The sequence below is a fragment of the Sceloporus occidentalis genome, unplaced genomic scaffold, assembly GCF_023333645.1.
Source record: "Sceloporus occidentalis isolate IW3139 unplaced genomic scaffold, rSceOcc1.0.p SCAF_14, whole genome shotgun sequence".
NCBI lineage: Eukaryota > Metazoa > Chordata > Lepidosauria > Squamata > Phrynosomatidae > Sceloporus > Sceloporus occidentalis.
The window spans coordinates 16,232,501-16,258,856 of record NW_028316994.1 but is presented as its reverse complement, the minus strand read 5'-3'; the positions used below and the strand labels follow the sequence as shown (position 1 = coordinate 16,258,856).

The following is a 26,356-nucleotide window of genomic DNA, read 5'->3' as shown; positions in this document are numbered from 1 at the left end:
GAAACTAACAGCTCAAATGGTTCTGGAGAATAATTATCCCTACTTCTAGAGCTAGAATCAGCAATATTTATCAAACACAGTATCACCCAATCCTTTAAATGTATATACCAGCATTTATTTTAAGAATGATTTAGAGGTTATCTCAAATATGGGACACTTGCCGTTTTGGGGGGCTAGTGGTGAGAAGAAACGTGCATAGTTCAGCCTCCCAATAAAGCAGCCACCTGATCTACTTGTGTACCCCAAATCCTATAGTGTTGACTTTATAATATTTTCTTGACTTTTTGTATGTTTTTAACTGCAATCTTTTTAATGTGCTTGTCGCTTTAAGTCTCAGTCTTGGGGGAAAAGTGGGATATAAATAAACAGTAATTCATAGCCACTATATACCATGTTTTCTTTAAGGAGGATATGATCTGTCAATCCTGTAAGTAATGGTGCTATAATTCTGTTCTTGCAAAGCCAAAAGGCAATTAGTTCACTACAACCAGTTGCCTTTTGGCTTTAAATCCCCCATTTGCAACAAGAGAATAATTGGTGCAAGGGGTAGAAAAGCCAACACTGAGGTAGGACTCGAACCCAGATTCCTCAATATCCAACTGCTCACCCACGAGCCTCTTACTTACAGCACTAGAATCCGGGTCAGATGTATCCATGTCAGCATCATCATTAGGGTTTTCATTCTGTGAAAAAAGCAATGTTTAGCCTGGTACCAAGATCCTACATATAGCTCTGTGTTGGACCTGATCTTGCTGGGATGGGAATATCTAAGATGTAATTCAAAACTTCACACATTTTCAACACTGGCAAGATCCCGTCCAAAACTAAGAATGGTTTTCCCATTTTGAATCTCTCCAGAAGGAGATTCAAGGAAGTTACAAGGTTTTGTGATCTTAAGTTTCAAAGGCCCCCAAGCTTCTGGGAAGGCAATAAAACTGTTACATTTTGTTAAGCCCCTAAACATCCTGACTCTCTATGTAGGCTCTTACCGGCAGCCTAGCAATCGTTTCCTGCAGCTGGCAAAACAATTCCACGTGGTGTTTTAGTTCTTGGTCCTCCAGAGTTTCAAGTACCTTCTGTAGGTTGACTTTCATCCTGAAATTCAATTTCAAAAAGTAGATATTGGCAGGTCTGCATCTCACTGACAAAACGTGGATGCTCTGAACAGTCTCATCCTGCCCTGCCCTCGTGTATTTAAAGATGCTAAGGAGCATTAGAAGCAGTAAGCAGCAGATATGCTTGAGAACACACAACAATTGCTTTTAATTTTGATTTAGTCTGGAGTCCTATACTGGGAGAAAGGTGGGATATAAATGAAAGAAAAAAAATTTAGCTGCCAATTATCATGCTTCAAAAAGAATAATAAGCAGCACACAGCAGACAAGGGGCTAAGGACCATTTGCTTTCTTTCTGTGGATTCTGAAGCACAATTTTCAGGTGAAAATTTTGGGGCGAGGATCCTGGGAAGCCAAATGTGGTCAATAGGCTGCATTTTCTCTATTCTAGATCAAAGGTGGTCAATGTGTGGCCCTCCAGTTGATCTGTGACTTCCATTGTCCCTCACCAACTGCTGTGCTGGCTAGGGATGAGCTGATGCAGCAGCCAAACAACATTGGAAGGGCAGCGCTTCACTTAGTCCTGATCTCTGTGGAGTCAGTCCCATGCCAATTGCTCTACAGCCTAAGCATCTAAGCATGTACAGGGCATGTGCTTACACAGGATGTTGCTGGAGCTCCTCCAGTCTGGTATTGATTGTTTCATTCTTATGTTCTGTCTACAAAAAACAGAAAACATGTTATGAACAACAGTGTCATTTTAGTTATGGATCAACAGTAGTAGTATGAGACAAGCAATTATGAGTGTTTCTTGGGCATTCTTTATTCTCTAGATGGGGTGGCCACTGTCAGGGATTAATGGATGCACTGACTCCCCAGGAGACTTTGGACAGCTGTCCTCCTTTAACAATCCCCTTTTTTGCTCCCCAGTGCCATCTAGCATGGATGCAATTTTGCCATGTTTTGGGGCATCCTATTTTATTTTAGGCTGAGCAGAAACCTTTTTTTTTTCTTAAGAGAAAGTGTCCTGATTCACATCCTATTAGAAAAAATGCACCCCTTGCATAAAAAATGACCCAGGGTCCCCCAAAAGATGGCAAAGTGTCCATCACTAGAGGACATTGCAACAACAACAAAAAGGGAACTCTGGGGAACACAAAAATAGCCCTAGAAGGCCACATGCAATCTACTTTGTGCCCAGGAAATCTTGGATGTGCTCTACTAAATGTGAGGGACAAGGATTGCACCTGGCATTAAAAGTATATCTAAGTGTCTGCATGTAAACTCAAACATATCGAAGATAGAAGTCTGGTAGTGATGAGCACACAATGGCGAAGTTCCTCCTTGATACTGGTGGAGTATAAATTTCCCCCAGCACATTATGTCAAGGTCTGGAGAGCAATGGTATCAGAAGGAGCTGCTCATCCCTGCCCCATTCTGCCAGTCAGTGGCTGTTTAGGTTGGAGAGGTAGAGCTCAACATAGCTTCTTCCCCATTCAAGTGCTGTTACGCAGCCCAGGGGAAAGTGTTGCACAAGAAGGCAGTGCGTATCTCCTTACACAACATCATATCAAAAGCTTAACACTCACATAGCCCCTGGTTATACAAGCATAAATTAATATGAGAAGTCTGGCCAAAATTGCCCTTGTATCTATGAAATGGGCTGATATGAAAGAGAGAAATCATAAAGCCTCCTTTAAAAAATGACTCAGAAATTACCAATGAACATGGTTTGGGATAATAAATAAATAATAAAATATTTATTTATAGCCCGCCTTTCCGCAGATCAAGGCGGGTCACAACAAGTATGAAACAAAGGGATGAGAGAACTATATTGGAGCCTACAGATGACTAATACGTGGCTAGGCAAATCAAAACCAGTGTCTTCAAGTGTGCAGCCTTACCTTAATGAAGCTCTCCAGCAGTTGAGCAATCTGGCTCGCTGCTTCACTCAGGCTACGGCTTAGTTTTGCATTCTCCTCTGTGAGAGAGTGGTTCTTCTCCATCAGAGACTGCAAGTTTTCTGAGGGCTCACCACTGACAGTAAGAAGGCAAGAGACATTAGTGAGGGCTTTCTGCCACTGCCAAGCAAAAATTAAGATAACAATCTGCAGTTCTAAAAAGAAGCTGAACAAAAGCTGGGTCTATGTACTATGTGTGGTCTGCAGGCTATGCTATGTCTGGCCGGGTTTCAAACAGATTGTGTGACATGTTTTAGCTTCTAAATAGGTTACAGTGTTTCTAACATCAAATGCCAAGTTTTCAAAACCAGAAGGGTTTTCCCTACATATTTAGCAGACCACCTGGTTTCCAAAGAATTCAAGAGCCAAAATGTATCCCATGTACTGATTCAAGAGATTTTGGAAGTTGCAAGTAATCTAGTAGTTCCCCCCTCCCCCCCCCCCCAATTCTTCTTATATCTGCCAGAGTCTCTACTCGCAGAAATATGGTAAGCACATATTTTAGTCTGGCCAGAACCCCATATTTTTCAGCCCAAAATCTAAGCAAGGAGGGTGAAGGCTCTTCTGCATTCAAGCTGATAGGGGAAAAGAGAAAGATCTCTGCTACCAGCCTTGAACATCATGGAAAAAATAACCTCTCAACCACCTAATGAGCTGCCCCTTAACTAAGAGGTACAAGTATGGTTAAGCATTCCTTACCCAATAGAAACTGGAAGTGTCCCTCCATGAGCCTGTAGCAATAGGATCTGCAACTCTTGAACCTAGAAGAAAGAATGATTATGCTTGTTTTGCCATTTTTAACTAAGAACATGTTTGTGATTCACAAAAAGGGCAGCAATTGGAGAATTTCTGCAGAGCTACACACATACCTATGGCAATCCGTTCCCTCTCCCTAATTCTGGGTGCACCCCATCAAAAGAGGGAAATACCTGCAGCCTTAACCGGTTGATCTCTGCAGCCTGGGGGTCAATATTAACTATTGGCTTGTTCTTTATTTTTCTGGCCCTGTCAGCATAGCGAAGGGTATTCAAAGTCTCCTCCATATTGGAATCTGCTGGGCTCACGCAGGCAATCATCAGAGTGTGGCTATTGCCTCCCAAGGAATCTGAAGGATAAAGAAGCAGGACATCAACTTAGTCTATGTTTTGGCTTAAAAAATTACTTCAAACCTATAGTTTACTGTTTTTCGTAGAATCATGGAGCTGGAAGAGACCCCAAGGGCCATTTAATTGAACCCCCTGTCAGTACAAGAATTCATTGCTACAGCATCACTGTGTGGTGACCACACAACCTGTTTCAAAAGCTTCTTCAAAGAAGGCCCTCCCTCCATCTTATGGCTCTCTTTTCATCTTAATTGCTAACACCTTGGCCTCAGAGAAAGAAAAGAGGCAGGCTCTACCATGCCTAGGCCCAGAAGCAGATGAAAGTCCTCCCTTCCTCCATTCCAAATGCCACCACCCTGGCATCCAAGGGAGAGAAGAGGCAGGCAGAACTCCACCATGCCCAGTCCCAGAGGCAGATGAAAGGCCCTCCCTCCATTTTAACTGCTACCACCCTCGCCTTGGAGGGAGAGAATAACTGGCAGTATCTGCTGGACTTGATCCGCTTCCCCACTGCCATTCCCTTCTTCTTTTGTGTCATGTCTTTGTAGACAGTAAACCCGAGGGCAGGAAGCTGTCAAATTAGCAATATGTAAGCCACTCTGAGAGCGTTTGTGGCTGAAGAGTGCAGTATAAATGCTCTAAATAAATAATAAATACATAAGAATCCACCACCTTCCCTTTGGCAATGGGAAAAATAGATTCCCAGAGGCTCAAAATAGTTTCCAGTGGGCCTCGTGTTCCATTTTTACCTTGCAAAAGTCGTGTTAGTTTAGAGTCCCTATAAGGGACAAAATTCCCCTTCTTGGTTTCATCCCCAAGAGCGCTGATGACATTCCCCAGACAGAGAAGTCCTTTGTTAATGTTGATTCCTACACAGAAAAAAGAAAACCAAGGTGAGGCATGATCTTAGGTGAATCTTTCTAAGAAAGTAACTCAAATAAAAATGTTCAGAGTGAAATATGAAAGCAGGAAAATGGAAAAATAAACATTTATTTCTGTTTATGTTAACAAGGCCACATAAATCATTAGTCCTCACTTTAAGTAACCCTAAGATATTTATTTTGATTGACAAATAGCCGAGAACAAGGACTAAAAAAGATTTCTGAAACATGAAACCACAGAACTCCTAGAGACAAACCCACTTTGCTGTCTGAAATGTATCCTGCTTACCTTCCCTAAGTCGATCACCTTCTGCTTTTGTCTTCTTCTGCCTTTCAGAACCAGCAAGGTCTACCAGATGCAATTTGCAACGGAGGCTGGTGTTTCTAAGTCAGAAACAGAATGAACTAGTCATAAGACAGTGTATGGGAAAGGTTATGACAATGGTTATTTAATGGATAGTATTGCAAAGATGCAAAATGCTCTCCTGACATCAAGGCATACATTTTCAAGATTCTGTGTTAGTTGTCCTTCTACCCAGAAATCAAATCAAGGTATTCTTTTCTTCACCCAATATTCCCCTTCTTGGGTTTTGATATAAAGGTGCTTTGTGTTCACACAACACACACAGGGAGGGAGGGAGGGAGGGAGGGGGGCTACATTACAAGTCCTGTTAAATTATCCAGTTTCTGAATGCTTTTGCTTACCTGTCACTCTTGCTTTTCTGCTCAATGGACATGGTAAAAATGGCATGAGAGCGTGATGACTGAGTATTCATAGCTGTGGCAGCCACAGTTCGGGAGTTGTTCCCTTGCTCCAGGCAAAGAACTGTCTCTTGGGCACTAGTCACCTCATGTTCTGTTAGTCCCACAATCTGAATTAAGAGACAAGAGTGGGAGGAAGCAATTATCCCTTCATTTATAGCATCTTTAAAAATGCACAAGGCCTCCATTCTTGCCTGTATCCTTGCCTTGGTGCTTCCCAGTATAAATCTAATCAGAGCCATCTGGATGAATGGCAAAGTCTAAATGGTATACATTCAAATGCCACTCACCTGTATCTATATTTATTGATGCATTGCCATGCATCAGTCACCATCTGGCAAAGGAGTCAAGTTACAATAATGTACTGTCTTCATGTTAGAGATAGAATTCAGATAGAAAAGTAAAATTCAGATGAAATCAGCTGTTTAGGTAGATTAATTGTGAACAAGAAGCGGAATAAGTTATTATACTTACTTTTCTATTTTTTGGAAGGGATGGGCAGCAAATTAGCTCAGCGTTCAACACATTGCATCTATTTACCCATCTTCATGGGCTTGGGAAGCCAAAAGGGAGGACCCATTTATAATGGATGCCTATTTTAGATTCTCATCTTTATTGAAGAAAAGCGTTTGTACAAGTCTATCACACTTAGAGAAGGGAGTCTGCTTATGTCTACTACAGTTCAAAGTAAGATCCATTTTGACATCAGCAGCCTTCTGTAACATTTCACACACTATTCTCTTAAAGAAAACCCACAAGCACTGATAGATTAAAGTCTACCTTTATGCCTTCCTTGGGGTCTTCACGGATGCTGATTTGAGATGTCCTGTCTTTGACTGGCAACAAAAGGTCTAAGATGTCCTCATTGTAGATCTGGAGATATTAAAAGAGAAGCTTAGATCTCTATATACAAACAGAAGAGGCAGCATAGGAACAACACAAGGACAGAAAGCAGAAGTGGATTAAAAAATAACCTAACACAAAACAAAAACTGTAAATCTTATATCTACATTCTTGCAAGCAAGCCTCATGGAACAAGGGAGTTATCTTCAAGCTAACAAATGCAGGATCAATGGATGCACCTGCTCCAGTGCTGTTGATACTGGTGTTCCTTGTGTATCACATCTGGAAGAAATAGCTTGACTGAAAGGCTGAGCTAAGGAAGACTGAGCTCTGCCCTCATCTTCAGAGAGGAAGAGAAACAGTTTAATATTGCCAAAGCCAGTTTATATGCCCCACGTGGAAATTTCCCCCACCTTTCTTCCCACATATGAGAAAGCAAGTGCTAAACATTTTAAGTACATGACAAGCTTAGAGCTGCTTCCCATTATCAACTGACTAGTCAAACATTGTCAATAAACGTCTTGACTGACTGCTTGCTTTAAATCATTGTTTCATTTTTTTTTCTTTTAAAAGAAAGCAAGCTGTTCCTGTTTCAGGAAAAAAGCCACAGAGAATAATTCAATTCCTTGTTTGCATTTATTGGCCTGTTACAGACAGCCAAAATAAAGCTGCTTCGAGTCACAGTGGAGGTATGGTGTTTCAATGATGCATGTGTCCTAAGAGTCCAGAAGTCGCACCAAAGCCATGTTCCAGCCCTAAGGACTGGAGCGTGGCTTTGGTGTGGCTTCTGGACTCTTAGGACGCATGCATCATTGAAACACCATACCTCCACTGTGACTCGAAGCAGCTTTATTTTGGCTGTCTGTAACAGGCCATAGTCTCCTTCCCTTGGCATTATTGAAAACTACAAAATTTTGTTACAATTAATAAACAAAGAGATAGATGGTTTCAGAACAGCAGTCAACTAGATTGTTTGGGTAATTAGGATAAACATCAAACCCAAGACTGCTTAAAGTATCTTGAGAAGTACAAAGCAGTTAAGACTTCAAAAATACTTGATGAATCAATTGATCAGATCTTTCTTTACTGAACAAATGTCCAGCCTTATTTTGAGGCATCTGAACTCAGCCTCAGCCAAGGACCCAGCAATAATCTCCCCAAGCTTTGGATTTCAAAGCAACAGATAAACAACTATTATCTATAGAAGCTATTGGTTTCTGGAAAGCATACATGGCTTCTACCTCTAAATAGGAGACTTTCAAGGAAAACTGCCAGTCTGTTTTTTCTTTCATTTCTTGGAAGAGAAGCCTTATGACTCGGGGGATGACTCCAACAGTGGGGTCATTCTCTTGGTCAGCTGTATAGGCTCCTCCCATGGAGTAGGTTTTCCCAGACCCCGTCTGTCCATAGGCTAAAACAGTAGCATTGTACCCTAGGGAATTAAAACCAGAAAAGAAAATGAAGGTCATTCCTATGAGGCTGGCTGCCTCATTACAGAGAAGCCCACTGAGCATACTTGCTCTTCCCTCAGTCAGGAGCCATACAACAAAAGAGGGTCATGTTGCTCAGGCTTCACTACCTGAGTGATCACTACCTTGTACTGCTCAGGTTATTTAGGTTCTTACAATCAGAAACTACTCCTTGTAGGGGGGAAAAAAACCATCACCTCTAATATTTTATTGTTTGTTTCTTCTTATAGCAACAAGCATGAAACAGAACTTCAAAATCACAAGATATTCATTTATTAAAATATTTGTACTCGGCCCTCTATCAAGAGAGCTCAGGGCGGATATATGGGAAAGGCAGGTAAAGCACAGCCACGAGGACACATATGGTCCCCCAAATATGTTTTTATGGCCCTCTACCCTGTTTCTGAACCCGCACCCACAGCACAGTGCATTGCCTCTCCTGGATGCCTATCTGAGCAGCAATTCAGTTTGAACAGCCAGAAGTGTATTTCTAAGCACTTTTTCTTTGGAAGAGGGCAGAAAATTTGCCCCCCAGTCCACCCCCATTTGCCTACCCCTGAGGTACAGTCTAAAGGTCCAACAAGCCAGGTTTTCATCTCTGATAATCAATAAAAAATCTACAGCAACCTTCCCCAGTCTGGTGCCTACTGAGTTTGTCTCACCACAGCTCTCCTGTGGCCAACACTGTTAGGGCAACTAGCTGGAGAAGACTCATCTGCAGAATAAAGTTGAGAGCCCTAGCATTCTCCTGGACAAAATATACTATCCAGGTAACAAATTCCCATGACCTCTGGATGTGCCCCACAGGAAATCTCCATTTGGACAGAAAGCAAACTTTAAATTCCCTGCATAGAACTGCAGAGTGATGTAAGGGCCCAGAAACAGCTTCTGAATACACATGCCTAGAATTGAACAACGTTTTCTATCATTGTTACTGTTAGCTGCCCTCGAGTCCATCCCAATTCATAGCGACCCTGTGGACCTGCAAGAACCCCTGTCCTCGCCTGCTCTGCTCAGGTCCTGCAAATCCATGCCTGTGGCCTCCCTGGATTGAGTCCATCCATTAATTTCTATGTTTAAAGGGAAAGTATCCAAATCAGTAAGAATGTTCCCAGGTCATCTACTCCGTCTTTGGCCCCATCATGTGTCCTTCGCCATGCTCCCTGCCAGAATGCAGCCCTATGTCCCCTCCTGGGTGGAAAATTTCCCCCAACTAAGAAGACTGGCCTTTTTATTAGTTTTTTAAAAAAGGTTTTATTAATTAAAAAAATTACAAGTCATTCAATCTTACATTTTGTCATTTGTCAACAAAACATAAAAGGCAAGTCTAGTGTTAAGTTAGCAAAGTCTATATATATATATATATATATATATATATATATATAGTTGTCTCTTCTTTTGTTCTTCTTCGTCGACCTTATCTTTGCCATTCACCTTTTTCAAGAATCTAAATAATCTCAAATTTCTAGAACAACGATGGCTAATACCTTGCCTTCAGGAAACCACCTTCTTCATGAAAATACCTCTCATTCAACTCATAGTTCTCACCTTTAAAAATGCCCCTTACGAGGGGAACGATGCAGGTTTTAAAAACCTCCTCTTGCTCAGTAGCAGGGTCAAACACGTGATCATATGTGAATGGCTTGTCTTTCCCTAGGATTACCTGTGAGGAAAGATGAGTGAGAACTAACATTTTACCACAGACACAATCAACCCTTTATTGTTAAGCAATAGTCTAATTTGTAGCAACATAAATTCCCAGATGTTCAAGGTTAGCCATCTATCAGAGCAGGGTTTGGAATCACATGGCCCTTCAAATGTAGAGACCATTACTCTCAGCATTCTTTGCCCCTGACCAGCAATGTGGATTTTCCAGAAAACGCGTAACTGGAAAACACAGGGAATTTTTCTAGTGATTTACATACTATTATTTGATTTAGAACTTTTGGCCACAATGTGATATTTACACAGGTTAGAAACTTTATACAGAAATTATTTTATTGGAATATTGGTAATCATATAAAGAGAACAGCATATACTTTCATTATTTTTTAACAACAACCCCCATTACACCTCAAAGAACACTTTTAAGGGCATAAATCTGAAAATCACTGTACTTGACATACTTTGTAGTGACAATTCAACTTTATTTTGCTGCAGTATAACTGTAGTAACTTTAGTTTCACTCATTTTCTGCACTACTTGACAGTTCCTTTTCAAGTTGAGAAAGATCTGTTTCAGGACATCCAATCAAACATTCTGTTCCAACAAAGGATGGATGTGAATCTGTGGTCACAGGCAACTTATCACACTTCATTTTGACTACTTAACTAACCACTGATTGAGAAGCAAGAGATTTTGTGAAAGAGAAACAAGTTCAGTAGTGCATTCACATTGAGCATTCGAGTTTGTCAATGCTTGTCTCCTTAAGAATGATAAATGTGTAGTTCATTTAACATGCCTGCAGTACAATAGTCCAGATAACAATATACTGGGGGAGATTTGAGGGGGGGTCCTAAGGAAAAATATAGCACCAGAAAGTTTTCTACCTCTCGCCTCTGCCACTGCTGGGGATGCTGGGAATTGCAGCTGAACAACACTGGATTCCCATCTCTTTTGGGTAAGTTAAAATACACAAGAACTCCCCAAATGCAAAAGCTCTCCTCACCTGCGCTTCTCCTGGGACAAAAGACAAACACATATGGCACCCCTCTGCAATTTCTTTGGGAACTAAAGGGCGGCACCTCAGCGCCACCCTCACAGGGATCCCCTTGTCTTCGTCTTTCGACATTGTTGTCTTCCTAAGAAAGAGATCAGAAAGTGGCAGAATGTTATTCCCCTAGAAAATACCATCAGTTATGTTTTGTACCACACTACAGCTGCCAAATACAATGCAACCATCTGTCAACAGGTGGATTTTAGTCATTCACACAACCCAGAAAATAGCCTTAGCCTGACATTTATTATTATTAGCTGGCTGCAAGTCAAATCTGACTCATGACAACACTGTGGATGAGGGTCTGACATATGTAGCCTGAAATATACTAGCCAGAATGCAAATATTTATTGCAACTGGTGTATTTGTACTATTTATACAAACAGCCGACAGAAAACCCATTGTGTTTTTGAGCCTTCTGGAAAGATGCTGTGAGCATTAGGTGAAACTGCTACTGAAGAGGCCAGCCTTGTGTGCAGCTTTTTGCTTAATAGACTTGACCCAGTTTCTCCAGAAATGCTTTTTTCCTGGTGGTCAGGGGGACATGAACTATGGATTATGGGATATTTTACTTTAGACTTGGAGGTACTGTTTTACAGTGGCTCCATTCCTTCCTGGAGGGGCGAACTCAAAAGGTGGTGCTGGGGGACTCCTGCTTGACCCCTGGCCATTGGCCTGTGGGGTCCCCCAGGGTTCTGCATTGTCCCTTATGCTATTCAACATATACATGAAACCACTGGGAGAAGTCATCTGGAGTTTTGGGGTGCAGTGTCATCAATATGCAGATGACACTCAACTCTGCTACTCCTTCTCGCCTCAATCCAAGGAGGCTGTCCTAGTCCTAAACCAGTGTCTGCCATCAGTAATGGGCTGGATAAGCCAAACAAGTTGAAACTTAATCCAGACAATACAGAGGTGCTCCTGGTCAGTCGGAAGGCAGATCAGGGAATAGGGATCCAGCCTGTGCTCAGTGGGGTTACACTCCCCCTGAAGACACAGGTTCGCAGGAACTCCTTGCCCAGGGAGATCAAAATGGCTCCCTCCTTCTTAGCCTCCCACCGGCAGGTTAAGACTTTCTTATGCAGGCAGGCTTTTTAAAACGTTATTCATAAAGGACTACGATGTTGTATCATTTTAAGTGTTTTAAAATTGTATTTTTCTTCTTTTAATAAGTAATTTATTTTAATATTCTATCAATTTAATTCCATTTTAATATATCATTTTCTTGTGTTTTTAATTGTATTGTTCTTAAATATTGTGAAGCCGCTCTGAGTTCCAGTTCTGCTGAAAAGTGGGATACAAATAAATATAATCATCATTATCATCATAATCATAATTTAGAAGGATAATTAAAATGTCTTAAGTGGTGTTCGCATATTTTCATAATGGACAGATAATCACCATTAAGAAATACAGTAAACAACATACCAGCACAAATATTTACACGCTTCCAACTTCCAACTGTACCACGAAATCCGTTTTCCACACAGCCGGGGCTGATTATACAACTTTATCTGCTCAGACTCTGTTGGGGTTAAAAAATAACAGCTAAGCCTTATCCTGGTTACACCTGCCATTTGCTGCACCTTCATCCTGTCACAGCTTACTACACTGACCTGCATATCCTGGCAGACCCATCAAACAGACATTCTCAATCCCAAGACTTAAGTCAAGCACTTTCTCAGACTCCAATGACTGCTCAACACAGAGAGTAAAAAAGATCTGCAGGACCAAACTGGTCTTATGGGACAATCTATTACAGGACAAACTGAGCGCATCTAGCAGCCCAAGATCATTTGTTGCAGACAACAGTTCAACGAAATCTGCTCAGTAATGTATGATCAGCAATAGCAACCCCTGACAATAAGATTTATCTTACACAGGTTTTGGGTGGCTTATAGGCAGCCCCTTCTCTGGGAAACAGCACTATCATCAATAGCCATCTACCTTGTGATTACCAGCAACACAATATTATCAGATCTCACAAGACACATAGGGATGGAAGCCAGGCCCCTGCAATAGCTTCAAATATCAACTCTGTCCCTGTGTCGACTCTAGAAACACTATTACAGCAGCTAATCTTGTCATCCACTGTTTCTCCTTCAGTGTATTATGTAACAGTGGTCCTCAAATTTTGGTCTTGAGGGTATTTTGGTCTTTGCAGTATTAGCTAAGCTGCTTAGGACTTCAAGGAGCTGCAGTTTGAAATACCTACAAGACCAAAATTTGAGGACCGCTGATACATATTACACTTGTCCCTCCACCTTCGCTAGGGTTAGGGGCACAAGACCCCCATGAATATGGAACAACTGCAAATAACAAAAACACCATGTTTTTACCTGAGAGAACACCTCTCTAGGAATCTCTAGGTCCTTCAGGGCAACTCTGTGGCCAACGTCCGACAGACACTGACCATAGGACTTCAATGGAGGAGCTACAAAGGCCTAGCAGAGTATTCTCTGTAGGAATCTCTGGGTCTTTCAACTTTAGTTAAAGTTGACCCCAGAATTGCACAGGAGGACCTAGATATTCCTAGAAAGAACATATTAATCAAATACGTGAATAATCAAATCTTCAAATATCAGAAACACAAATATGGAGGGATGAGTGTACATTGAAAGAGAAACGGGGGGTTACAAGATTCAGCTGATCTTGTCATCCACTGTTTCTCCTTCAGTGCAATATATATATATCAGTGGTCCTCAAACTTTGTTCTTGCAGGTATTTTAAACTGCAGCTCCTCTAAGTCCGAGGCAGATTGGCCAATATATAGGGATCATGTACAGTACTTCTATGGACAGGAAACCCAAGAGAGGCCCAAAGACTGAGAATTGCTGATAAAAATTTCTGTTGGCAATGATTTTTATGACCATATTATTTGTATTTAAATCGGTGTAGTCTTGTTTTAACCTCACTGTAGTAATACTTTATTAATTTCACAATCAGTTTTAGGTTGTGCTCCGTTGGCAGGCTTTCGTTTCTAATTCGGACCGTTTTCTCTCCTCTGCAAAGCGCTACATAAATCCTATGGCGCTATACAGATAAATGTAGTAGTGATAATAGCAATAGTAACAATAATAATAAGGCCACTGCCCTTAAATGGGATAAACATGATGACAGACACAAATTAATAAACAGATGCCTATTATTATTATTATTATTATTATTATTATTATTATTATTATTTCTGTAGTCTGTTTTGGCCCCTTAAAGATCATCCAAGTGGAAATGGAACCAGCTAATCTAAGCCTCTTTCTTTCTTTCTTTCTTTCTCTTTCTTTCTTTTTTTGGCTAACTAAACTTTTATTAGCATTCTTTTTAAAAAATATATCTTTTACATAATATTCCAGATACAATGTGTAACAAATCTATTAATTATCCATTCTTCAAGCTGTTTAATAGTAACTAATCCAGTAATTTAATTCAAAAACACAGACACATAAATTATTATTATTACTATTGTGATCATCATCAGTCTCTTCATTCTTCTTACCGTCTCCTTTTCTTCACATTCTGTTCATAATTCCACAAAGGCTTTAATACTATTAATTTCTTTTAATCACCAATTCATTCCCAATCCAAGCCTAAGTAATAAAAATAAAACACAGTTTAAAGGAAATAATTAAATATATATATATATATATATATATATATATATTGTTTTCTAAGATGCAAAAAGCTTCCGTTCTGTTAATACAGAATGACAACCACCAGTTTTCTCGTCATAATTCCACTACAATCTGATATTATATCCATATAATAATAATAATAATAACAATATACTAATAATAAAATATGTTTTCTAAAGGAGCGAATGGAGAAAGAGCCTCACCCTCGACTCCTTCCAGAAGAAAAGCAATAAAGATCAATTAATATTATTTAATCTTATTATTAATTATTATTATCGCTGTCGCGAAATCCTCATAAATTCCTTATTTGTTTAAAAACTGTTACATTAACTTTGAGGAGAAGACCCTCCCGAAGAGCAAAGGATTAAACCCATTCTCGACTGAGGGAGAACCGTTAAGGGCCGGGTCCCTCTTGGCTCTTTCGGAGAGGAACCGTTACGTAAAAGCCATTCTCCGCCCTCGGCCTCCTTTACCGGGTTCGGCGTCTGGCGGACAAGGCCTCCTTTCTTTCTTCCTTCTCCCCCGCCGTCAGTTCCCAACATTCAAATACTGCGCGCCAATCCGAGCATCGCACGGGGGCGGAGCAAAGAGGGCGAGGCGCAAAGGGGATTGGATGAGGGACTATATGACGTCAGACACTTCGGGACTTCAGCTCCCAGAAGGCCCAGCCACTATGGCCAACGGTCAGGAATTATGGGAGTTGAAGTCCAAATCCTCTGAAGGCTTGGCTTCAGGTTGAAGCCACTGCCGTCGACCAGTATATGACGTCAGATACTTTGGGACTTCAGCTCCCAGAAGGCCCAGCCACTATGGCCAACGGTCAGGAATTGTGGGAGTTGAAGTCCAAATTTTCTGAGGGAAAAAAGGTTGGACGGGAACTACTGTGTGTGACTTGCCTAAACAAAGTTGGCTTTCTTGGCAAGATTCTTCGGGGGAGATTGCCATGGCCATCCCCTGGGGCTGAGAGAGTGTGACTTTGCCTATATAATAATAATAATACCTAGCCATAATTAATTTTAACATGTAAAGTGACCACAAAAAGCACTGTAGTCCAAGACGTATAAAGGACTCCAGGGTGAACTAGGGCAGTTTTACACGCATGTATTGTATACACGTGTCTCCAGAGCGGCTTCACACGTTCCATGGCATACACGCATCTACTCCTTCGTGTGCCACACCCCAGAAAGGTCAGCTTCCATGTTGTCCCCGCCTCCTCCTTCCTTCCAACCAATCCCATCTCTTTCTGTACCGCTTGAGCGAGAGAAGCTGGACCAATGGGAGAAGAAGGACCATGTTCCTCCTTGTGATTGGGTGGCTGGAGGGGAAGGGCCTTTTCCGATTGGAGGAGGGCAGAAGGTGGGCGGTGCTTGCTCCAGCTGATCCTGGAGAGCCATCCCAGCTGCTCAGGCGAAGGAGAAAGGCTGGGTCCTGGTCCTGGAAGTAAGTGGGGAGAGAAGCAGCCAGAATAAAGGCCAAGGGGAGAGGAACAGCACAAATAACTGCCATGGCTCACTGCTGTGGAATCCTGGGATTTGTAGTTTTGTGGGATATTGTTGTGCCCCAGGATCCCATAGAACTGAACCAGGGCAGTCAAAGAGGTCTCAAACTGCATTATTTGCAGCCAATGATATATTTTTAATTGTTTAATTGTATGATATATATTTTAATTATACAGCGCTATATAAATAAAGTTTAATAATAATAATAATAATATGAATTTAAACATTTGAGGAAAGGGGTGAGCCTTCATTCCATTGAGCCTTCATTGAGCCTTCCAGATGTTTCTGGATTGCAGCTCCCATCCTTCCTGTCCTTTGAGCTGGGCTGGGATTCTGGGATTTGCAGTACGTCAACATTTGGACATCTACAAGGTTCCCACCTTATTTCTAAAAATTTGGGGGAGGAAAAGAAATAGATAAATAATAATAATAATAATAATAATAATAATTGTTGAATGTGCCTTTAATGTTGGAAAGCCAGAAATATGACTCCGATGCTAAAAGGTACATAGAAACATGTTCATAGAGACACAAGTTTGTGTCTCTCTTTTTGTGGAAGAAGGCTTAAAATGAAATGAAAATGGGGGAAAACATAGCAGTGATAAAATACTGGAATAAGAGTTGGCAAGATCTGATAATATAATATTATCACAATGAAATGGGAAATTCACACATATAAGATAACTTTAAATACATTTTAAGAAACACATCTTCCCTTTTGTTATTATAATGTTTTCCTTTGAACTTTTGTAATCTTTTAATAGGCAGAGAATCTCAAATAATTAAAAGAACTGTGACGATCGTGTGGCCTAAACGTTAATGAAGGTTAAAAGCAACATAAGAGTTAGAAGGAAGAACTAGGTTCTTAATTAGCAGGAATGTAGAATGTTGTTATTTTATGAGGCTATATTCATGTACTAGGAGATGCCCAATATACAACAATGCCATTATCCGTGTTTTATTTGTATGTTTTGTATGTTATAAATAAAATATGATCATAAAATGAAATAAATATTTCCACTTCTTGTTTTTCCCAAGCTTTCCTTTAAAACAAAAAAAACAAACTTCTGTGTTAGATGGAGATTCAACAAGATTATTTGTTTGCATCACCAAGACTCTTTGTTGTGTTTTGTTTTTAATCTAGTCATCAGCTCTTTCAACCACAAACATTCCTGCGAAGACACAAAACTGGCAACTTGAGAACAAGACTCCAGATACAAAGGGATTTCCAGGGCAGGCAGCCATGTCGCTCTGTTGCGGCCGAAACAAGAAAATCTTGTAACACCGTAAAAAAGAAGCAGGGATCATATGGCTGTCCAAATGCTGCTGGATTCCAAGTCCCAGCATTCCCAAGCCGGAATAGCTAATGGTGAAGAATGCTGGGACTTAAATCCAACAATATCTGGACGGCTACACAATTCCTCCCAGGCCTAAAACATATTCCTTCTGAAGGTGTCATAGGACTTTGTTGTTTTCCATGGGTGGCATTACTATCCAGATATTGATGGACTATAACTCCCAGCAGCCCCTGCTAGTAGAGCCAAGGGTGAGGAATGCTAGGAGTTGCAGTCAGACAACATCTGGAGGTCTGCAGCAATCTCAGTCCCATTTTATATAGAAAATTATTTATGCATTAGCTCTTTTCAGTACACTCAAATCTATTGTGCCCTCAGACCCTTAGTTAGGAGAAACATTTGGGGATGGGGGAACGCTTCTTACAAATATGAATTTCCTCTTCCTTGATGTACATTTGACTTTGAGGTGTGTATATTTGGATATTGATGAGTCACTTTTTTGTTTCTCCAGGTTTGCCCTCCCACCCCAGGAGAGGTCCCTCAGTCGGCTGGTGACTCCGAAATGGATATGGGAGGCGGGGGCCGGATCCCGTACGATGACTATCCTGTTGTCTTCCTGCCTCCGTATGAAAGCCCTCCTGCCTGGATCCCTCCTCATGAGGTGTGCAGCCACAGATCCACTCTGGCTATGGAGACAGTCTTGACGGTCTCCTCTGCTGAAGAATTTTAATGGCTGCATCCACACTGGAGCAATAACCTAGTTTGGCCCCGCTTTAACTGCCCTGGCTCAAGGCTATGGAATTCTGGGAGCTCCAACTCCCAGAATTCCATAGCCTTGAGCTAGGGCAGTTAAAGCGGGGCCAAACAAGGTTCTCTCTCCAGTGTGGATGCAGCCAATATTAGCATTTTTCTAAGATCCTAGACATTTGGAGATAAAGATTTTGGGGGAGATGGTTTAAAGTTTAGAATAGAATAGAATTCCTCATCCATTTGCCTGCGTGTATTTTGTTTTTCCATAGAGAATTTACCATTCTGACTACAACAATGAGCTCACTCAGTTTCTGCCTCGGACCATCGTTCTGAAAAAACCTCCCGGGGCTCAGGTGAGGCTTGACCCAACCTTCAAAATTAAGATTACAAAAAGAATGTAGTAAAACATAAATAGGTTTAAAAAAATACATACAAAACCAAGAAGGGAAACATCCGGAGGGGGCTTGGGCAAAGGGTGAATGCTTTAATGCCTCTATGGCTACTGGGATTTAGGATTGCCAGATGTACCTTATTATAAAGGTTGTCCATGATTTGTGAGCCAGAAAACATGTCCCTTCAAGGGTTGGGATGTTTCCTTTTTTATAAAGTATGTTCTTTATATGAGAACTAGGAAGCTTGTCCTTCATAGGGCTGGCAGGTGTCCCTTAATATAAAGGGTGTCCTTTATTCAAGGGTTGGAAAGCTTTTCCTTTTATAGACTGAACATGTTGCCAAAGAATCCTGTATTTTGGGACTGTTATATTGTGAGCTGCTTTGGGTCCCTTTTTGGGGAGAAAGGTAGCATAAAAATAAATGAATGAATGAATGAATAAAATAAGACTACAGCACCCAGAATTTCTCACTGCCATCTATGTTAGCTGATGGGAGTTTGAGTCTCGCAGCTTTGGAAAGGCCAACTCATTTCCCACCCATCACACAAATATAGTAACAAGCTAGATTTCTTTAATTCTGGTAGTGAAATTAAAAGTGTGAGGAAGAAAACTGTGTTGAGTAACAAATTCTGTACTGACAGATTGCCCGTGCTTCTTTCACTCCCTTCATTCATTCTTTTATTTTCTAGCTGGGGTTTAATATCCGAGGAGGAAAAGCATCTCAGCTGGGCATCTTCATTTCTAAGGTACCACTATTTCTTCTTCTTCCCTTGTGATTGGCTACTTCCACTACCTTCTTGGCAAACCCGTTACATTCTTTGAGGTTGTGTTTAATTGGCCGACATGAGCTTGATTGTTCCTTTGCATGAAATATGTTATTGATTTAAAGTACTAGCACTAAAGCCATAAAAGCAAAAAGTTCCTGTTTAATATACCCATAAATGTTGAGTAAAACTTGTCTGCAAATCCCCCCTGGGGTTACAGCCTTCAGTGTAATTCAGCATAAGAGATTCAAGACAAATAAGCAATTCTGAGATACTTTTTCAAAACAAATGCAGTTTATTCCAGATTAGCAGCTCTGAGCATGAATTTTATATCTAGAAGAATCCCTAAGGGCCATCTGATCCCACACACACACTTGCCACCGCCATTGCAAGTAGATTTTAAAAATAAAATGCAGAAAGACATCCTGCACATACCTGTTGCATCCTTTTTCTTCGTCCCTGTTCTTCCCTTTCTATCAGCTCTACCCTTTTTCTAGGGAAACCAGTGACTTTCTCCTTTGCACTGTGCAAGCAAGTCCTGTGTGTTTAATGGGGTTCAGTTGCAAGTGAACTTGTACATCAAACTGAAATAGAGAGGAATTAGTGGTGTGACAAGATGAGGGTGCTCCCCTGCCCAAGATGCCAAGGGGAATGGGTGGCACTGGTTGACGCTGTCTGGCTTTAGTCACTCACTGTTGCACCTTCTGGTCCCAGGTAATCCCAGATTCTGATGCCCATCGAGCCGGATTGCAAGAGGGAGACCAGGTTCTGGCAGTGAATGATGTGGACTTCCAGGATATTGAACACGGCAAGGTGAGCTGTCTTTCCCCACTCTGAGGGGATTTGTTTTGCTTTGTTGTTGTTTTATGTCTTCAAGTTGACTCTGACTTTTAGTAACTTTATCCAGGATTGATTCAGATGTAGTTTGCCATTGCCTTCCTCTGAGGCTGAGAGATAGTATGACTTGCCCAAGGCCACCTGACCATGCTGGCTGGCATATTCTGGGAATGGCAGTCCAAAACTGGAACCCTAAAGAGCCAGTGCGGTGCAGTGGTTTGAGCATAGGACTATGACTCTGGAGGCCAGGGTTTGAACCTCCTAGCATTCCCTTGCTGGTTAATGCTGCTAGGACTCACAGTTCAATACCAAGAACTAAAGGGCCATGTGTTTCTCACCTGCGCCATATGGGATTCCATCAAGAACATGAAAAACTTAATGTTGCCCAACTGAATGTTCTTCACACTTACTTGTTCTCTCATCATTGTTGCTTTCTCCCCAGGCTGTGGAGATCTTGAAAACCGCTCGGGAGATCATTATGAGAGTCCGCTTCTTCCCGTACAGTAAGTACTTGCTGGTGGTGGTCTGTGCCTCTTTCCAAATGCTATTCCCCTTCTTCTCTTTCATACACTCATGGTATAAATTACTTTGATTCCTAGTTTTCAGACACAGAGAGAACTCAGCCTTCACGAGACCATGCCATAAAATAGGTGTGGGCAACTGTGGAAGGTGAGGAGGCCCCATTGGTCTCACAGGGAATCTTGGAAGGCTGCAGCCTCCCCCTCACAATGCACTTCCTTCTGCAAATACATATTTTTTTTAAAAAATGTGCTCTCAAATACCCCCAAATTCCAATATGAAGTCAAAGGCTTTCACAGCCGGCATCCATAGTTTTTTTGTGGGTTTTTTCGGGCTATGAGGTCATGTTCTAGAAGAGTTTATTCCTAATGTTTCGCCAACAGCTGTGGCTGACATGGAAGAGAATGTTGACATGGAAGAGAGTGGAGTATAAATACTCTTGGTTGAGAGGAGGTGATTTGCATGTTAATCTGTGTATTGTTCTCTTGTTGAATGGCAAGGCCTACAAGGGTGTCCATTTACTTAATGATCCATTGTTTGCTGGGAATGTTTTTGGTACCATACAAAGTCTTAGGGTGAGCTGGAATTTCGTCCAGTTCCAGTTCAGAACATGTTCTGTATGTTGAAATTTCACTCTCTTTTTTCCCTCCTTTTGCTTCCAGATTACCAGCGGCAGAAGGAGAGAACAGTCCATTAGAAATCCCTTCTGGGCTACAACCGTCATTTTACAGAGAGCTCACCAATCTCCAGCCACATTTTCCCTCATTGTAATTTGTAAACAACAATGCAGGGAGATCTTTTCTTTCTTTCTTCTCTGGGCATCTGCTTGGGCCCCACATTGACAAGAGACCTTGGTTTTCAGTGGAGGCTGGAGCTGAGTTACTTTTAGAGAAGGGACTCTCTGAAAAATCACATTGTTTTGTCTGATTTGTGTTGAAAGCTATGAGACGCAGGGGGAGACTGGACTTGGGGCTTCAACCCATTCCTTGATCAGGAAATGGCTAGAGACTCACTGACAGATTGCCAGCCCCAAGAGGATATATATAATCCAGGATGCTTCTTCTTCCTCAGATGCTGGTTTGTTTTTGACCTTTGGGCTCTAAAGAAGAAAGTGGAGGCCACCAAAGGTTCCTGTTGGATTCAAAATGGGAATGTGGGATAGTTTTTGAGGGTACCATTTCTTGCAACATTGGCCACATTGAAGTTTATGGGATTTGCTTCTATTTATTCCTATTCATTCACTTTGTGGGCTGGACAAACAGGCTTCCACACGGTGTGTGCTTTCAAACCCATTTTGTAAAGGCTTGGATATTTAGGCATCACCCTGGCTTCATATCATGGAGTAGAGTATTAGTAGCAAGGTTAGCAGCTCCCATTGGGTCCTGGGAGAAGGCTCTTTGAGTATTGTGGTACTGTATAAATTCCTAGTCCTCATGGTTGGTTTCCTTCTAAAATAGGAATGGCAATGGTTTGACCACCAGATGTTGGTGGACTGCAAATCCCAGCAACACCAGCCAGGTTAGCCATTGGTGAGGAATGCTGGGAACCACATCCCAACAACATCCGGAGGGTCCTGTGATTCTCACTTGTACTCTAAAGGATGGCAATGGCAACCCTGCTCTGAAGAAACTTGCCAAGAAAACTCCATGATAGGTTTGTCTTAGGGTTGCCATAAGTCGGAAACAACTTGGAAGCACAACAGAGGTGTTATATCCCCACCCTCCATCGCTACCCCTCCTTTCACACTACACAGTTATAGTGCTATAATTTCACTTTAACTGCCATGGTAACATCCTATGGAATCCTTGGATCTGTGGTCTGGTGACTCACTAGAACTCTCTGGTGGAGAATTCTAAGTATTCCTCCCAAAATCCCAGGATTCCTTAAAATGGGAAGTGTGGCAGTTAAAGTGGAACGAGAGTAGTGGAACTGTGCAGTGAAATGGGCCCCAAATTTCTCCTTTTATTTTAGTAATCCCCATCTCAAATGCTGCTCACATAAAGAGAAAAAGGAATTACTCAGCTGCTGAATCTGTACACACAGAAACGTGTGCGTACCTGCACCCCAAATTCTCTGGGAAGGCATTTTATGAGCAAACCAATGTGGCTCTGGATAGTCTTTGGTCCCTGGTGCAGTTGCATCCATGGCAAGACCTGGCTATATTTGCAGTCTTTATCTGCCCAGGGACCAGGGAATTGTGGATTAGTGTATGAGTAAGTGCTGTTGGAAGGGCAGAAGCAGACAGTCGTGACAATAAGGTTGGTTCTGGTCAGCCATGGGAATCATGCAACCCTTTGATGTGGCTAGACTGCAAGTCCCAACAGCCTTAGCCAGCATAGCTAATGGTGAGGAATGCTGGGAGCTGAAATCAGACCACATTGGGAGGTTTGTATGATCTCCACCTCTGGCTTAGATTCAGCTGATTTGAGTTTCTGTTGATCACAGCAGGATTCATTTTTCTATCTTCAGGTGTTCTATGCTCTTAAACAGGGCGAGTTCACATTCTTTAGAGAGGTGGATGAACTTGAGTGTCAACCTTTGTGTAGGAGGTGGAAAGGAGTGAGCAGCACAGGCATTCTTGATTTGCTGGCACACAGCACCGGCTGCACCTGTTTCATTCACTTCAGGTGTTGATCCACTGGAACTTAAACCTTAGGGGAGTTACAAAGCAGAAAAGAAGATCAGAAGCAGACATCTCCCGATCCTTGCAAAACCTTCTCCCCCAAACTCTTTCAGTGGCAACTTTCTCCAAACAGGCTGGGAATGATGGCAGCTGTAATCCAGCAGAGCTGAGTTGCATCAGGTTGGGGTGGTCTGTTTTTAGGAGAATGGTGTTTTTATTCACGTTCTGAATTGTTATTGATTTACTTTATTAAAAGCGGAATTGTTACGGAGCTGATCATTTCTGTTACAGGCCTCTTGGAAAATTCTTGGTATAAGTAAAATTACGTTTCTGTTTTAAATGCAGGTAAAACTGCATAGATTTTCACTAATTGTAGTGGAGATGTGGGAGATGGATCAACTTAACCTATGGGCTATGCAGTGTCCCTTAGGACAAGCGGCTACTGTCAGAAGAGAAAACAGAGAAACAGAATGGTTCCCAATTGGCAAAGGGGTCAGACTAGGCGGCATCTTGTCACCCTTTCTGTTCAACTTATATTTGAATGTATTATATGGAAAGCAGGCTTGGACACAGAAGTAGGGGGAGTGAAAATAGGAGGAAGGACTATCAACAACCTAAGAGATGCAGATGTCACCATACTGCTAGCAGAACTAGAGCAACTCCTGAGGAAGGTCAAGGAAGAAAGTGCAAAGGCAGGATGACTGCTAAACATAAAGAAAACAAAAATAATGACCATGGAAGATACTCATGAATTCAATCTAGAAGATGAAGGAATAGAAATAGTAAAAGAGTTTCTAAACCCTGGATCAAACATAGTTCAGAACGGTGACTGCAGGTAAGAAGACGACATAAGAACAGGGAGGGCAGCGATGAAAGAACTAGGAAAGATCCTAAAGAGCAAAGCTAGAATCGTAGAAGCCATTATATTTCTCATTGCGATGTATAGATGCAAGTGCAGGACAATTAAGAATATGGATAAAAAGAGAATAAATTCATTCACAATGGTGGTGCTGGAAAAAGTGTTGAGGATCCCGTGGACAGCCAAAAAAATAAATGGGTCCTACAACAAATCAGGCCTGAGACCTCCCTGGAAGCCAAGATGATAAAACTGAGACTGTTGTACTTTGGCCACTTCATGAAAAGTCATGGCTCATTGGAAAAGACAATAATGCTAAGAAAGATGGAGGGAAGGCAAAAGAGAGGAAGGCCACAGCTATGAATGTGCAAGATATTAATCTTCAAGAACTAAGTAATAGAAGACAGGGAGTCTTGGAGATGTCTCATCCATGGAGTGGCTGCGGGTCAAGATTGATTGGAGGGTAGTTAACAAATGCAGCGTCCATGGCACACACTTGGGTGAGACTAGGGGCACTTTCCATTCATATGGAATATTGTCTTTTGGTGGCCCATCAAGGGAGATGTGCTCTCTCCAGGGCAACCTAGACTGATGTGGAACATGTGGGACATTTGCGCACCCAAAGAACGAGAGGCACTCACTCTCCAGAGCTGTTGAAACTGAACAGTCATGCTTGCCTTTATTAACATGTTACTGTCACTCTCTGGTAGTCAAGAGGAATGGCTTCTGTGAGCAAGTAAAGACTCCCCAAACTTTTCATAGACTAAGGCCATCCAGTCCAACCCAGAAATCTCCCTGGAAGCCAAGATGGTCAAACTGAGGCTGTCATACTTCGGCCATATCATGAGAAGTCATGCTACATTAGCAAAGACAATAATGCTAGGAAAGGTAGAAGGCAGTAGAAAGAGAAGAAGGCTGCATGCTAGATGGAGAGACTCTGTCGCAAGACCTGAGCAGAGCAATGGAGGAAAGGCAGTCTTGGGGATGTCTCATACTCGGGGTCTCCATGGGTCAGGGACAACTCAAAGGCAGTTGACAACAGTCTTTATTATTTATCATTTTAGTATTTATTCATTTATTTTATGAGTAGTGGTAATGGTAAGAGAGCCAGTGAGGCATAGCGGTTTGAGTATTGGGCTATGACTCCGGAGACTAGGGTTCGATTCTCCGCTCAGCCATGAAACCCATTGGGTGACTTTGGGCAAGTCACACTCTCTCAGCCTCAGGGAAGGCAATGGCAAACTCCCTCTGAACTAATCTTGTCAATACAATCCCATGATAGGTTTGTGTTAGGGTCACCATAAGTCGGAAACAACTTGAAGGCACACAAGACATATACAGTAATAGTAAATTTTGAAGTACAAGCTCACATCCCGATAGTCTCTGTAGCGGCCCTCCCTTAAATGCAGGCATTTCTGTTGCTCTGCATTAAAAAATTGCAAATCCTCCATCAGAAGAGGTCTTTGGTTAAGCTAAGGAGTCTTGGTTGCACACTCAAGACCAACTTCCCCCTCTCAAATACTGTATATACTCAACTATAAGTCAACCTCATGTGTAATTTGAGGATAGGTTTTAGGGCCAAAATTATGGGTTTTGATATAATTCGTGTATAAGTCAAACTTAGAGGAATGTGACAAAAGATCTAAAGGATGAAACAAAGGAAAACAATGCCAAAGAATTTACACGATTCCAGAAGACAAAAGGGTTTGTGCTCATTGTAAAGGCTGAATGGATGAGAGAACAGACTGGGATCAATGCTTCCAGAACAGATTATGTTCTTGCTTTTCACCAATGCATGGTTCCTTTTTTGATAAGAGTAAAAGTATAGTACTTATATTGACCCATGGATAGGTCAACTCCGGATTTTGGGGTTGATTTTTTGACTAAGATTTCTAGACGTATACATGAGTAAATATAATTAGTTTGATTTCATAGAATCCTAGAGTCATCCGCTCCGACCCCCTTCTGCCATGCAGGAACTCTCAGTCAAAGCGTCCCCTGCGAGGCTGCGACAGATGGCCATCCAGCCTCTGCTTAAAGACCACCAAGATTCCACCACAATCTCCATTGAAGGAGTGTATTCCTTTGTTGAACAGCCCTTCCTCTTAGGAAGTTCCTCCTAATGTTGAGGTGGAATCTCTTTTCCTGGAACTTGCATCCATTGCTCCATTGGGTCCTGTTCTCTGGAGCAGCAGAAAACAAGCTTGCTCCATCCACAATATGACACCCCTTCAAATACTTAAACAGGGCTATCATATCACCTCTTAGCCTTCTCTTCTCCAGGCTAAACATCCCCTAAATCATTCCTCATAGGGCTTCATGCTTTCCAGACCCTTCACCATTTTAGTCATCCTCCTTTGGACACACTCATTTCTCAACATCCGTTTTAAATTGGTCCCCAG

The 26,356-nt window shown here is 41.7% G+C and overlaps 2 protein-coding genes across 5 annotated transcripts in view; one reads left to right on the top strand and one right to left on the bottom strand.

Annotated features, from left to right (window-relative positions):
• LOC149304263 (chromosome-associated kinesin KIF4-like) overlaps positions 1-15,015 on the bottom strand; it is a 31,442-nt gene extending 16,427 nt beyond the window's left edge. For 2 of the 4 annotated variants that reach the window (XM_089480016.1, XM_089480020.1), the window contains exons 1-16: positions 14,893-15,015; positions 14,284-14,374; positions 12,219-12,315; positions 10,743-10,875; positions 9,623-9,737; positions 7,847-8,037; positions 6,543-6,635; positions 5,706-5,872; positions 5,290-5,384; positions 4,869-4,988; positions 3,946-4,121; positions 3,716-3,777; positions 2,960-3,092; positions 1,716-1,774; positions 990-1,095; positions 627-683 (exon numbers count right to left, since the gene is read on the bottom strand). In XM_089480016.1, the coding sequence (XP_089336142.1) occupies positions 627-683; positions 990-1,095; positions 1,716-1,774; positions 2,960-3,092; positions 3,716-3,777; positions 3,946-4,121; positions 4,869-4,988; positions 5,290-5,384; positions 5,706-5,872; positions 6,543-6,635; positions 7,847-8,037; positions 9,623-9,737; positions 10,743-10,865 (1,497 nt within the window). In that variant the 5' untranslated portion in view covers positions 10,866-10,875; positions 12,219-12,315; positions 14,284-14,374; positions 14,893-15,015. Of the gene's footprint in view, positions 1-626; positions 684-989; positions 1,096-1,715; positions 1,775-2,959; positions 3,093-3,715; positions 3,778-3,945; positions 4,122-4,868; positions 4,989-5,289; positions 5,385-5,705; positions 5,873-6,542; positions 6,636-7,846; positions 8,038-9,622; positions 9,738-10,742; positions 10,876-12,218; positions 12,316-14,283; positions 14,375-14,622; positions 14,758-14,892 lie in introns of those variants that run through there. The other 2 variants (XM_089480017.1, XM_089480018.1) reach the window with 2 other exon arrangements.
• Positions 15,016-15,806: 791 nt separating this feature from the next.
• On the top strand, positions 15,807-23,374 carry LOC149304262 (PDZ domain-containing protein 11). Its single transcript, XM_089480588.1, has 7 exons — positions 15,807-15,859; positions 17,725-17,874; positions 18,233-18,316; positions 19,045-19,101; positions 19,834-19,932; positions 20,399-20,459; positions 21,138-23,374. Exons 2-7 carry the CDS (start codon positions 17,776-17,778, stop codon positions 21,170-21,172), a joined length of 435 nt encoding a protein of 144 aa, XP_089336714.1. The 5' UTR covers positions 15,807-15,859; positions 17,725-17,775; the 3' UTR covers positions 21,173-23,374.
• Positions 23,375-26,356: the final 2,982 nt, after the last annotated feature.

Bases quoted from the DNA above. Each gene is read 5' to 3' on its own strand.
- LOC149304262 (XM_089480588.1), top strand. From the start codon at position 17,776: ATGGATATGGGAGGCGGGGGCCGGATCCCGTACGATGACTATCCTGTT. The intron at 18,317-19,044 runs GTGAGGCTTGAC...TTTATTTTCTAG, and splicing joins AAAAACCTCCCGGGGCTCAG to CTGGGGTTTAATATCCGAGG. The intron at 19,933-20,398 runs GTGAGCTGTCTT...CTTTCTCCCCAG, and splicing joins AGGATATTGAACACGGCAAG to GCTGTGGAGATCTTGAAAAC.